Here is a 14,392-nt window from a genome sequence, read left to right as displayed (position 1 = left end):
GAGATTATGCAATAATGAATTGTAGTCTGTGATAATTGTTTTTAAAAGAACATTGTTAATGTCAACCCACCCAACCCGCCAAGTTAAAACCATCAAAATTTGTAACCAATCCGCCAGATTTAGAATTTGATGGGTCGGTAGCGGATTGGAATTTTCCCAACCCACTAGTAGCGGATTGGATTAAAATATTGGCCTCTACCAGCTCAATCTGATCCGCGCACACCCCTAGTAATTACTATTGAAACATGAAGAGTAAATTAGCGAATCTTTGAGGCTTACTGGAGGGTTAAAGTTTTATATTTGATAAAGATGATTTAGTAATAATAGCTTCCGGATCTTAAACACTTTTTCTGTTAAAATATTGTCCAGTGAACCTCAGTAATGAATTTTATAAAACAAATAAGAAAAATATTGAATATATACGTGACTGTGAAAGTCTCACATGGAGAAAAAGTAAAAAAGTAAAAAAATAAAAAATAAATACAAAATTGAGAAATATAATATAATTAGGCGTAAACAAAAAAATTGCGCTTATAAATATCAGTAGGATAACACCATAGTATTTTTTATTTTTATTTTTTAATTCTCTCTCTCCCATTCTAAATATTTCTTAATTTTGATCTCTCCCGGTTCCCCTTTCATTTCAAAATCAAGTGCAATTTACACAATAGTAAATTGTTAGTACTTAGAAGTGCAATTTACACAATAGTAAATTATTAGTACTTTTAGAAGTGCAATTTACACTACAGTAGAACTATAGAGATAATTCAGAACAGATAGTCTAATATGTGATTCTAACATTACAATAACGAATCAATACGTCTAAATAGCAGCAATAATATCCTACAGTACCAGTAAATGTAGTTCCAAGATAAGTATGTACTGTTACTTGGGATACTACATATAGTTAGACATTACTATAATTTCTGCTTGTACAGTTAAAGTGTCATATGGGCTTTAGGCACAAGGATGTAGAAAAAGACAAAATAATGGACCCAGCAATACTTGGGCTTGCTATTTGCATCTGGCTTGTCCTATATATATATATATATATATATAATATGTGACTTTTAGAAAGCAATGTTAACGAATTAAAACTGTATTAGTATTGATAATAATATGTCTCAAATTGCAACAATGATATTCCAAAATTAAAACCAAATGTAGTTCCAAGATATGAACTGTTAACTAATTAGGATCTACTTAACAGTAGACATAACAATAATTTCTGCTTCTACAATTATAGTATCATTCACAAGGAACCCCTTAAATGCATCTTTGAGGTCGTTCAGAAACATAAATTGTGGATACCCCCAGGAGGTAGCTGAGCTGGAAAACCATCTTTTAGCTGTAAAGAAAAAAATTTAAACAAATTACGCTTACAGGAAAGAATTACATAGTGAAGAAAGGAAACCCAAGTTCGACCATACTTATATCAAGCATGTTGAAAGGACGCCCTCTCTTCTCCCATCATTAAAATGAAAATGATTAAACATTTGAATTACCTTGTCTTTCCATGTGATTTCTTTGGACTTGGTTCCTTATTCGTAGCTTATATTCTGCATAAATGTTGTGCTCAGATAGAATACAGTCGCATAAAGTGATGTAGATGGATATCGCTTCGGGTATTTGATCAGTATTTCCTTCAGGATAGACCTTTAACTTCCTGGATTCAGTAAAAAAAGTTGGAAACAACAGCTTGTAAGTCCGGTATAAAATAGCATTCCTTTTTATAACAATAAAAATACAAAAATAAAGAGCAATGGTTATTACACACATGCATGTTTTTAACTGAAATGTATGTGATGTGTGAGAGTTATTCCCCCCCCCCCCCCCTAAAATACCATTTTAAACCTTCAACAGTGAATTCTTGAGAATAGTAAAAACTTTTATCTAGTGTTGAAAATTTTTCAATCTTCCAAGTCATAGTACGGTTTGGGGGCTCTCTAATCATGGAAACAAGCTGTCGTTTGTTACTTCGCTCATAAACAGAAACCTCTACGCCAAATACACAACAATCATTGACAAGGTATCCTTGAGACGGATCATTGAAAGTGTCAGAGGGAAGAACTTTGGCAAAGCCCCATTCAGTCTTAATGTCATTGAATCTTCTAATTGTCCCATAAGAATCTACACGTACCCAAAGGAAGATATATAACAAACAAAATCATGAAAAATAATAATATTAATTAAGCATGCATGTTTGTTGGGAGAGTAGAAACCTTGAATGGTCAAGTACATGTCCCTAATCTGATCAAACAAGAAAAACTTGAAGCTAGCATTAACCTCCCAACCGAGAGGAAGTTTTTCTGTCTCAGCAATTGCCAAGTAAAGAGAGATGTGACCAGTCCCAATGATTTTCGGCTTTCCTCTTGGATAGAGATACAACCTCCTAGAAAAAAAAGAGGTGACTGACTAAGTAAATACTAGTAATTTGATGGAACAAATAATTACGAAGATAGAGCATTAGAGTCCACCATTTATGCCGGCAAGCTTCAAAAACACAGGACTCAAACTTTTCCAGCACAGCCTGGGACAGTAAAGAGTATGACTCTATCTTAAGTGAAAAATGAGCTGGAGGTAAATCCCTTGTTGATCTTGTAATTGCTGCAATAGAATATTTAATATTAAGAGGCAAACTATAAATATTGGGTAATTAAAATTATTATAAATATTGGGTAAGAATTGAAAATCCTTATAAGCCCCAATCACATTGTCTAACAACAAGGCTCATAGATGAGAAAACGATTATTGAAAGAAACATTTTTTTTTTTTTTTTTGGAGAAAAAAACATTAATTGAAAACAAAAGAATGAAAAATAAAAAATTAATAAGCAAAAAATTCTTTGGAATCATGCATTAACAACTGCATATATTCGGCCTGTTACATATTCGAACTCTTATTTCATTTCTTTTTTAATGGTTTTCAATTATAACTTGAAATTACAGTAACTTAATTAAAGTACGTGGATAGAATCATAAATTTTAAGTTTCAATGACTAATACTGCTTGGCATGCAGTGGACAACGTTTATTAATTTCAAAATGAACAATTTAATAAACCTATTTTCTCAAAAAAAAAAAAGTTTCAAAATACTGTAACTTATTTAAAGTACGTGGATAGAATCATAATTTTTAAGTTTCAATGTCTAATACAGCTTGGCATGGAGTGGACAACATTTATTAATTTCAAAATGAACAATTATCAAGTAATAAACCCATTTAACTTCCACAGCTTAGAGTATACTTAAATTTATCACATATACAGCACTAACAAATACCATAATTCAAAACTGATAAAACCTGAGAGTTCCTTAATTTGTACTACATTCATGTATTTCATTCTAGGTTTTTTTTTTTTTTTTTTAATAAAATAAAATAGAAAACAAAAAAAAAAAAAAATGTATTAAACATCACCTAGTGTGTATTAAAGTTGGCCAATGAAATTTACATTTCATGACTTGTACCTTGTTTAGCTTTGATGAGCTATTTTCTTGCACTTCGCTAGTTTGTGCTATGTAATACTTAATTGTGTAAGGTGTTTTATGGTTTTTAAACATATGCTCTTAATTTTAATGTCGCATTCTTTTGATTGTAAGGAGTAAAAAATCCTAAGAAAAATGCATAAATAATCATCTCATCATTGTTACTTACCAATCATGAACACCTGTGTGTAAATCATAAAAAGTGTGCTCGTTAAGGTAGAGCACTTGCATAGCAAGATTAAACAAAGTGTTGATTTCAAAAAGTTGATTTCAAAAAGAATAAAAAAAATCAAAAGAAAAAGAAAAAGAAAATGCTTTTACATGATTGCAAACGTGTTTTCTAGGAGATGTGAGAGTTATATGACGTAACTCTTTAGGTGATAGTCACTTTCAAACTAATGTGACTGAAGTTGTAGAAAATTTGTTTAATTACTATTTACATATCACCTTTTGTGTATCTTATACACTTAATAGTTGCACACACTACACGCAAATCTTTGTTAAACACTATACATGTGATTGTATGTTAATTAATGTGGTCATCCAAGATTATGCTTTTTGTGATGTTTAATGCTCTTTTTAGGGTTTGAGTTGAAATTTTTGAGGAGAAAATTTTTGAATCTTGATAAAAAAAAAAAAAAAAATTGATTTAGTTGAAGAGAATGTGGTTTTTGAAAACATTTGAGAACAAAAATATGTCTAAAATAGGTGTTAGACATTGCTCAAGGTGATTCAAGTCAAGTCTTAAGAACATTCAAGCTACAGGAAAAAGCATTAAATTTCAGTGAAGGTCGATGGATCAAAGGACAGGCTCGATCAATCAAAAATCGCAGAAAAACAGATTTGTGTAGAATTTTAAATTAGGCCCAAGCCTGCGAAAATAGTTAGGGTTTCAATCCAACATTCCTAAGTATAAAAGGAAAACACTAATTACATTTTGAAGACTCTTGGAAGACCTTTGAGTTACTCCTGTGAGATCTACAATCAAGTGCGGGGGAATCTAGTTATTGCTGCAAGATCAACAAGTGGTGATCTAAAATCTTTGAGTGAGATCTCAAAGTCATAAGCGTGAGAGATTGTGTGCTGTAAATCTAAAAAAGAAGAGTCCGTGGTTTCAAAACTTGAACGTAGTCGTGTCAATAAGTTACTACTGAAGGTAGTAATAGATTTAGGGTTAAATCTTATTGTAAAATTTTAAATCTTTATTAGTAGATTTGTTTACCTTTAGGATAGGTCAAGTTAAATCCTCCCCATATTTTTTACCTTGAAATTGTTGGTTTCATTGATTTTCTTAGGTAATCATATTGTTGCCTTATTTATTTTCTACACTGCATGATATGATTTAATTTTGTTTAACCTAAATCTGAATAATAAACCTAACTATCAACTTGGTTAGTTAATTAGGTTAAACAATCTATGTTTTAAGGGGTCTAAGCAAACAACAAAAGAAATTTTTTTTATGAAATTTCTTTTCTAATTCACAAAGTAGTAAACAGATCTACCGAACACATATATTCCAATTCAAATAAACTAAAATAATTATTGTAACTCAATTAGTTGGCACAAATTTTAATTGAGGGTAGAAGAATTAATATTAGTAACAGATGTGAACTTTAGATATGAAAATTACACAAAAAAAAAAAAAAAAAAAAAAAAAAACCTTATGAGATGAACTCTCTCTCCAAATATATATATATATATATATTATGAGACAAAAATGACAACTCATCAAAGTTAAAAGATGTAATTTGTATATTTGCCAAATGTTTATTGTTTTAGACGATTGAGATAAGCCCTCCATTAATTTCCCTAATAATAAGTACTCCTTCCGTCTTAATTTGTTTGTCCTGGTTGAAAAATTAAACTTTTTAAGAAAATATCATTTATTGTCTTGTTTGCCTTATAAAATTATATAAGTTTACAAAACTATTCTTAAAAAAGTTTATCAACTTTAAAAAAAAAAAAAAAAAAAGATATTCTTAATAAGGCAACTAAAAAGGTGCCCAAATTAGATTGATTTTTTTAAATGTTTGTTAGTTTTCTTTTCAAATAGTTTTGAAAATAAAATATGGGTATAATAGGAACATTAGTAAATTAATTAATTTTATTTTTAGAAACATGACAATATTTTGGGACATCTCAAAATAGAATAGAGGACAAACAAATTGAGATGGAAGGAGTAATAATCTATAATAGGGATTGGAAGACCGACACACACCAAAAAAACCTATAATCCTCATAACATGATCATATTCTTTTCATTTGTTATGCCCACTTCAATATCTTGCCAGCAAACGGATTCAAGAAATCATCGTTATTTTAATACTTAAATCTTTTGAAAGTAGTAGTTGGGATATTAAACAACTCATATATATAATCTATTTTATTTCCTTCTCTCCAATTATAATCTATTTTCTTTTCTTCTTTTTACTTGGTGAATTTCTTTGATGTATTTTTTTTATTGATATATTAATTTTTCTAGGATGAAGATAAGGTTTAAACAAAATGGGAAAAAAGAACATTATTATTACTATTATCTTTCAAAACTAACATTAAAAAAAATTAATAGAACCTTAAATATTTTATATAATAATTTATTCTCCTTCATAAAATTTGTGCAATAAGCAATAAAAGAATCGGTATAGTTACATACTAACATAAATTTACATTAGTAAGCTTGGTGTCTATTCTTTTTCTTTTTTTCTTTTTTGAGACCAGCTTGGTGTATATCTAACTATTAAAGATCATTTTTTTTAAACTTAAATCTTTAGAAAGAGTAGATGGGAAATTAAAAAAACTCCCACGGATTGGAGTTTCGGAAGTTTGGAGTTCTCTTCATACATTTAAAGTATATGCCATCAAAGAGTTCCAACTTAAAGTAGGCAAAAAATAAATCACAATAATGACGTACTTTTATAAAATATCTAGGAGGAAAACATACCGGGTGCCTTGTTTGGGTTGTTGACAGGAGCACCGCTGGACTCGTTGCTACTGTCAGCCATGTCTTTGGAATTAGTTTCTTGAAAAAATAATGGTAATTGGTTATTTATAGAGAGAAATCAATGGTCATGGGTGCTCCACAAATTACTATAGCACTTTACTCATCATGGAATCTGTACATGTGATTTGTTGGAAGGAAAGAATAATTAAGGGATTAAGGGATCAGGATGCAAGATACACAAAGGATTGATGCCTATTTTCAATGGAGAGAAAAAGGAGAATTAAATGAAGGTATTTTCTTTCGCGATTCGCATAAAAATTATGACAATACAAAGTATGTGTTTGGATAGCACTTAATCCGGCATCTGCATTTTCAAAGCGCATTTTCTCTTTCTTTTTTTTTTTTTCTTTTTTTTTCTTCTTTTTTTTTAAAGCCACAGTTATTGACTTTTAGAGACAATATTTACTGTTCATGAACAGTGCATGCATTTAAAAATATTAAAAATAGGACTCACATTACTATTTACACATTTAAAAATTATTTTGCTACAGTGTTTTCAGTTTTCAGTTTCAGGAAAAATAAGTTGTATTCAAACGGACCCAAATTTCATTGAATAGATGGAGCTTCAACAATACTATAGTCTATAGCACTTTACGCATCACAAAACTTCACACACGGAACCATATGTATCATTTGTTAAAAGCGTGTGTATCATTTGTTATGAAAGCAAAGAATAAGACGATGCCTCATTGAAGTTTATGAAACTTCAACAATACCATAGCACTTCATGCATCATGAAACTTTGCACACGGAACCGTACGCATGATTTGTTGAAAGGAAAGAATAAAGAAGGGATCCATATGCAAGATAGAAGGACAAATGTTTATTTTGACTAGAGGGATAGGAGTCGAATCAAAGGAATATAGTTTCTTTTGGGGTTCACAAAAACAAAATTATGATAAGATGAAACTTCGTTACAGTTCAGAGAACAAATTTAGATGCTTTCATGTTGTCATGTTTTATGTATAGGTTTGTCTATCAGAAATTTGGTAAAAATGAATAATTGGATTAATTAACAAAATGGTAAATTATATATTTAGTCCCTACTCTTTACACCGTATTTCAATTTAGTCTTTCTTAAAAAAAAAAAAAAAAAAAAATTCAATTTAGTCCTTAATCTTTATATCATATTTCAATTTAGTTCCTAATCTTTTAATTGTGTTAATTTGGTCCATAACCTTTCAGTGTTGTGTCAATTTAGTCACTGCTATTATCTCTTAGATAGAAAAGTCTGACATGTCAAACAACCTAAATAATTTTTTTTTTTAAATTTGCCACATCAACTGCCACCTAGACTAACATGTCAGTTTTTTTTTTTTTTTCTTGGGTGAGACAACACGTCAATTTATTTTTAGAAAACCCAAATCAAATCTTTTTAATTTGATAATAAATTTTACTTATTTTGTTAGACAGGGATAGACCCATCTAAAACACTATCTCCCTAAAATCCAAAATCCCTAACGTGAGGATGACGACACCTTCTCCTTCCTTCCAGCAGCGCCTCTCTCTTCTAGTGGCACCAGGTTCATCCCTCATCCCTCTCTCTCTCTCTCTCTCTCTTAATTAGTAAAAATTCCTACGGACAAAACTGAATGGAAACTGTTAACACTGCATATGTTATGTCATTTGGGTGTGATTTTTGCAAGTTATTTTTCTCTTAACATGTTTTCAAATATGTTTCTAAAACTTTTGATAATTTTTAGTGTTTACTGTTTGAATCAAAAAATAAATATAAAATTTATCTACAAATAGTTTATTATCAATTTAGTTCAAATTTATTATGATTGATTTGTGTTTTTCTTGAGCAATGATTTAGTCTTTTCTGCTCTTAATTGAAATCCAAAGGAAGAGAAACAGTAGAATCGGATAGAGTAGAAGCAGTAGCAATGGACCCATAGGGAAAAACAATTTCATTAAACAAAACATCCCAGGAAATGAAAGAGTGTGGGATTGAAGATCAATCAGCTTATAACCTTTCACATTGAAAGGATATCCAAGAAAAACACACTTCCTAGCCGTGGGAGAAAACTTTTTTCTAGTTTGAGCAATAGTGGAGGCAAAACAAAGACAACCAAAGACCTTGAGATGACCATAATCTAGATCTTTGTGAAAAAGAAGTTCAAAAGGGGTTTTATCATTCAACAACGGTGAAGGTAGTTTACTGATCAGATAAGCTGCATTTAGAACACAATCACCCCAGAACTAGATTGGAAGGTGAGATTGTATTTGTAAGGCTCTAGCTATGGAAAGTAAGTGTTGGTGTTTTCTCTCCACAATAGAGTTTTGTTGTGGAGTATAAACATAACTATGTTGATGGATTATGTCATCAACATTAAAGAACTTTGGCATATGAAATTCCATACCATTTTCAGTTCTTATAGCTTTGATTCTTAGTTTAAACTGAGTATGTACCATGGTATATGAAAGTTCAATATGTGTCTAAAACACCCTTGAATGTTTAGACCCCAAATTACAAAATTACCAATTCAAGCTTTATATCAAACAATTAATGTGCGGAACAAGATAAAAATGCTATAACAGAATTGATAAACAATCTAAGCTAAATATAAACACATCCACAACAGTAAATATAAGGCAAAGATAAAGGGAAGGAAGATGCAAACACACGGACAACACACGATGTGTTATCGAAGAGAAAACCGAAGTCCTTGGCGTAAAATCTCTCCACCGCCCTCCAAGCGGTCAAATAATCCACTAAAGAATGTAGTTGGGATACATGAACAGCAGAGGACCCTCCAAGCCTAATCTACCCAAGTACCTAAGTCCTCCAAGTTTCTTGCTCCAATGAGGTTACGCCGAACCTATTTCTTCTTTAGCTTCCCGGATTCCACTACTAGACCATAGCATCAACCAATGTATATTGGTTCCTTCCAAACAGCTTCCCTTAGCACCAAATGAGCCTTCTCACAAACGTAGGTGTGGTGAGAAAAGGATTTAGTCAATAACCTCTCAAGGGTATGGCAATGGAGAGGAAGAGAGTAGAGGAATTTATAGAGTCTCTAAGGTAAAGATTGGGTATGAGGTAATCTTGTTTTTCTCTAGGATTTCTCTCACAAAATTCTCTCTGAAAACTCTCTCAATTTAATGGGTATAAGGGTCTATATATAGTGGTGTGTGTTTGGAATACGAAGAGACAATTTTTGCCAAACAGGGCTGGTTGGCGGCTTGGCCTCGCGGCTTGTCCAAGTCGCGACGTAACAGCCTGGCCAGCCTGGGACTTTTGTCCTGTAGTGTGATAGCTGGCGCGACCCTTCAGCTTCCCGCATGCTTCTCACGTGCACAGCATTTGGCAGCTTGCAAGCCGCGAGTCAGTCGCGAGTCCTAGCCGTGAGTCAGTCGCGAGTCTGCTTCTTTGCACAAAGATGAGCTTTTCTTCACACTCTCTTCACACACTACCCTTACATGAATCCCACCTAAATACAGGGTTACTAAGTGCTTAAATTACAAACAAATTGGTACGAAATAAAGCCAACAAGATAGTTGATAAATTTCAACCTTACAATATAAAAAGAGAATTCTCTTTTTGATTACATATTGTAAATTTGTAGTTAGCTAGTTTTTATATGCTAACTAACCTAACTTATTTTGGATTTGAAACTTAGAATTTGGAAAACATTTTCTATATTTGTAGATAATATTTAGTTACTTAGTTGCTAATTAAACATGTGCTGAACTTTTTAGATACATTATATCAAAAGTTAAATATATTTTGTTTCGTTAGAATGACATAATAATGATGTAGTATGTGCAAATTATATCTTATGATACAAATTTTTTTTTAATGGATGGATTCATATTTTAAGTGATTATATAACATACAAAGTCACTATTAATAGGTTTTTTGCTTAAAATCTGAAAATAAGTAAGATCTTATGATCCACGATCCGATCCTACAATCCATGATTCTACCTACCTCCCACAATCTGATCCTACGATCTATGATCCTACCTACCTCCCACGATCTTACATAGGATCTCAATTTTGACAACTTTGGGTGTAGGACCTCCACCTACTTAGGGGATGTGAGACTTAGTCAAGATGGGATTCTACTTCACCTCATCCCACTTAAGAGTTAAGAGGTCTTTTGGCTTTTGGGTCCCTATAATCCACTCCCATAATGGGCCAAACATCATCATGTGGGACCTATCCACCATCTCTTCAATATATAGGGGTCCACTCTTATACCATTTGAAAGCTTGATAATGTGTTGAAAACACAAGAGCTGTTTAGATCCCCAATTAAAATTACGGCTCGATAGATTTTACACTAACTTACTACAAAGTGCAGAATAGTGTAAATGCGAGCGGATGAACAAGTAAGCTACTTTAATCCATAAACTAAGCAACACAGCAGTATAATGGAATAAACAAGAGTAGGGAAGAAGGATGCAAACACAGAAAACACCGAGACGTGTTCTCGAAGAGGAAACCGAAGAACTAGGCGAAAAACCTCTCTGCCGCCCTCCAAGCGGAAATCGATCCACTAGACAATCAGTTGGGATACATGGGTTAGCAAGAGACCCTCCAAGCCTAATCTACCCGATGCACCTAAGCCCTCCAAGCTCCTACTCCAACAAGACTTCTCAGAACCGTGTCTTGTCTAGTACCCCGGATCCCGTAACAAGCTCCATGTTGCATCTGCCATTCCAGGCTTCTTCCAATGCTTCCCAGTAGCACCAAAACGTCTCACAGCACTCTCAAAGGGTATGGTAAGTGTTTGGGCTATCAACCTCTCAATGGTAATTTGAAAAAGCAAACAATAATTTAATGGAACGAACAATTATGAAGGTAGAGCGTTAGAGTCCACCATTGATGACCGCAAGATTCAAAAACACCGGACTCATACTTTTCCAGCACAGCCTCAGACGATAAAGCATAGTAGCATACGACTCTATCTTAAGTAAGAAATAAGTTGGCAGAAAATGTCTTATTGATCTTGTGATTGCTGAAATACAGTATGTACAATAAAGAGGCAATCATTAGATAAACACAAATCTTCCGCATTGCATTTGAGAAGCCAAATCCAATCACGATTCCAATGTGTTCACGGTATATACAACTTAGCAAACGACATGTTGAATGGAATTGCATGTTCTACTGGCTCAATTTTTTAGAAAAGTGAAATTCAATCATCTATATCTACCATAGAAAATAACAATAATAATAATAATAAAAGAAATAGATCGATTTGATATAATATCCCTATGTTCGATGGGTTTGGGTCCTTTGGAATGGGGTATTGGCATTTATGAGTCCTTTTCTTACCTTCAGAATCTAATGTCATAAAAAAGTCCAACATAAGTACTTTTACGCTCGAAAATATGGTGTACTTTTTTTAATCATAGATAATAATATATACTTTATATGAACATAAAAATGAATAACTAAGAAACGAAATAACAGTGAAATAACTTCTGAGGGAAAGTGAACATACAGAGTTCATTCTGGTAGATAGAAGAACCGCCCATTACTGAAGAGTTCGGTTTCTGGAAATATCTCTTATAACAAGATAGCAGTATATTGAAATAATATGAGCGAAAAATAACAATGGAAGACACGTATTTATAGATAGAAATCAAAGGAAATCAAATGGCATGTGTACATGGCAACAATGCAAAGAACTTTATATCAATTACCATGGCTATATTTATAGAGGGAAATCAAAGGTCATGTGTACCTTGGAACAATCCAAAGAACTAAACATATCGTGGGAAATCAAAGTGCATTTATACTGCAATGCACCTTAAGCGTTCGTTTGATTGGAGGGATGGAAAAGTGAGAGAATAGAAAATGATGAGAGGATGAAAAAGTGAGAGGGTAAAAAAAATTTTAATCTCTCTCCTTTTTGTTTGGTTGAGAGTGGAAAAGTGGATAGATGGAAAAAATTTGTTTGTATAAATTTATTCACATACCCTTGTTAAAAAATAATGCCCAAGTAAAAAAAGAAAGTGACAAACAAGCAAAAAAAAAAAAAAATCACCCAAATTTATTATAAAAAAAAAAATCATGTCAAGAAAAAAAATCATGTTTAGTTAAACAAGAAAAAAAAAAATAACAAAAAGAAAGCAAAAATTAAAAATTAAAAAATTAAAAGCCAACGTTGCCCAAGAAAGCAACTATGAGCATTTTTGTCCATATAACAAATCACTCTCTTACCATGGTTTTTGAGTAGAGTTGTGGTATGCTTTTGTGTTAGAATCTCGTTTCCTCTCCCCTGTGTGTGTGTGTGTGTTTGTTTCTCAAAAAAAAAAAATCATTCTCTTCCCCACTTCTCTCCCCATTTTGGAGAGAAAACATTTTGGTAAGCTTGGGGAGAAAACACCCTGGCCCACCACATTTTTTTTTTCTCTCCCTCCCAATCAAACACCATCTAAAAAGTTTTCCATCTTTATTTTCTCTCTAAAGTTTTCCATCCACCCTATTTCACTTCCAAACAAACACACTCTAACGTTAAACACACTGAACAGTCTTTCGTTTGAACTTGGAAGTGAAGGGAAGCAAGGCTATCCGGTTAAATTTGTAGATACATAGAAAAATAATGGTACATTTTTCAGGCCAAATTAGTGATTGACATATATAATAATGTTCACTATTTTCTAGAGCCACTTTTTTTTTTTTTCCTTTTAGAGAAAATTTTCTATAGCCACTTAAGAAGGACAATTGTGTATTGTAAGGGCATTCACATCAGTTTCACCAATTTAATATTTCAGCAAAAATTTATCTAAACTCAACCGAAACAAGCATGCATTAGCCTCAATAAATTAACTAAAGTTTTTAAAAATTATAGTCTCATATCTACATGTAATAAGCCTCTATCCTTACTACATTAAATTTTAATGTTGATAAATATTGATGCTGATATATGCGTATGAAAATAATAGATAGCTAAACAAGCAAAAGTAAAATTTTTTAAATTAGTTTAGCTAAATATTTAAGGAGATGGATGTAAATGCTCTAAAAGTGACCAACCTAGATTTAGTTTAAAGAGGAAAAGATTAAAATATAAAACATAAAAAAAAAAAAAAATTAATTCCGAAAAATATTAAGAAAGGAGTATAAGTTACAAAATAAATAAATAAATTGATTTCCAAAACATATAACTTAAAATATAGAGGGTGTTTTGTTTTTTTATGCTTACTGTAGATTAAAAGATATTTGCAAAAAGTAATCAATATGGCTGGAGGGTCATGGATTTGTCGATAGTGTTGCGAGATGGCCATGGGTCCGTTGTTGCCAGTCTTGATGAGGGAGAGAGCGAGAGATCTGCTGTTGTGTCTCGCATTGACTCTCTACCCCCAAGTTGGCCTTAGGTGGGTCAAAGTTGTAACTATGGCTCTCGATGGGTCTTGATGGGTTTGCTGGTCCGCGGTGATGAGTGGGGTGGGGGTCTTTCAAATAGACAGCTTGATTACTTAAGAATAAATTGAGAAAATAAATAAATGCACAAAGTATTAAAATTTGACACCATACCAAAGTTTTTCAAGACATATCTATATACTTTGATTTCCCCTTAGAATATATACAATATTTAGGCTTTGTCTGGTTTGCTTTTAGAGGGGTCATGAAGTGTTTTAAGGGGTTAAAAACTCTAATTGCCAACGTTTTTGCAATTTGGCTAAAGAATTTTAACAGGGAGCTTAAAAGCTGAAAGCAATTTTGAAGTTTTAGGAAAAGCACTACAATTCACCAAGTATCGCTGAAAGTAATTTTCCAACTGCTAAAGACCTTCTATTCTGTTAAATCGGGTTATCAGTTCCTTAAAAGTTAAAAGTGAATCTCATCAGCTACAACCCAATTCTGCAATCGCAGGACAAACATGAATTTTCTGGAAGAATATCTGGGGCTTTTCAACTCCAGCTAAGGTTAGAAATTTTATTCGGAGAGCCTN

The 14,392-nt window shown here is 32.3% G+C and overlaps 1 protein-coding gene across 1 annotated transcript; it reads right to left on the bottom strand.

Moving 5' to 3' along the window:
- Positions 1-1,105: 1,105 nt before the first annotated feature.
- Positions 1,106-6,497, bottom strand: LOC111986918 (uncharacterized). The gene is made up of 6 exons (XM_024018614.2): positions 6,425-6,497; positions 2,478-2,607; positions 2,223-2,392; positions 1,845-2,130; positions 1,506-1,666; positions 1,106-1,348 (listed from the first exon to the last, which is right to left on the bottom strand). The coding sequence occupies exons 1-6, from the start codon at positions 6,483-6,485 to the stop codon at positions 1,200-1,202; spliced, it is 957 nt and encodes a 318-aa protein (XP_023874382.1). The 5' UTR covers positions 6,486-6,497; the 3' UTR covers positions 1,106-1,199.
- Between the last annotated feature and the right edge of the window lie 7,895 nt (positions 6,498-14,392).

This window comes from Quercus suber, unplaced genomic scaffold, assembly GCF_002906115.3.
Source record: "Quercus suber isolate HL8 unplaced genomic scaffold, Cork oak 2.0 scaffold_690, whole genome shotgun sequence".
NCBI classification, from domain to species: domain Eukaryota; kingdom Viridiplantae; phylum Streptophyta; class Magnoliopsida; order Fagales; family Fagaceae; genus Quercus; species Quercus suber.
This window is presented reverse-complemented; position numbering and strand designations above follow the sequence as displayed.

Coding starts and splice junctions, on each gene's coding strand:
- LOC111986918 (XM_024018614.2), bottom strand. CDS start 6,485: ATGGCTGACAGTAGCAACGAGTCCAGCGGTGCTCCTGTCAACAACCCA. Junction 2,131..2,222: donor CATGTACTTGACCATTCAAG/GTTTCTACTCTC, acceptor GGGTACGTGTAG/ATTCTTATGGGACAATTAGA. Junction 1,349..1,505: donor AAATCACATGGAAAGACAAG/GTAATTCAAATG, acceptor TTTTCTTTACAG/CTAAAAGATGGTTTTCCAGC.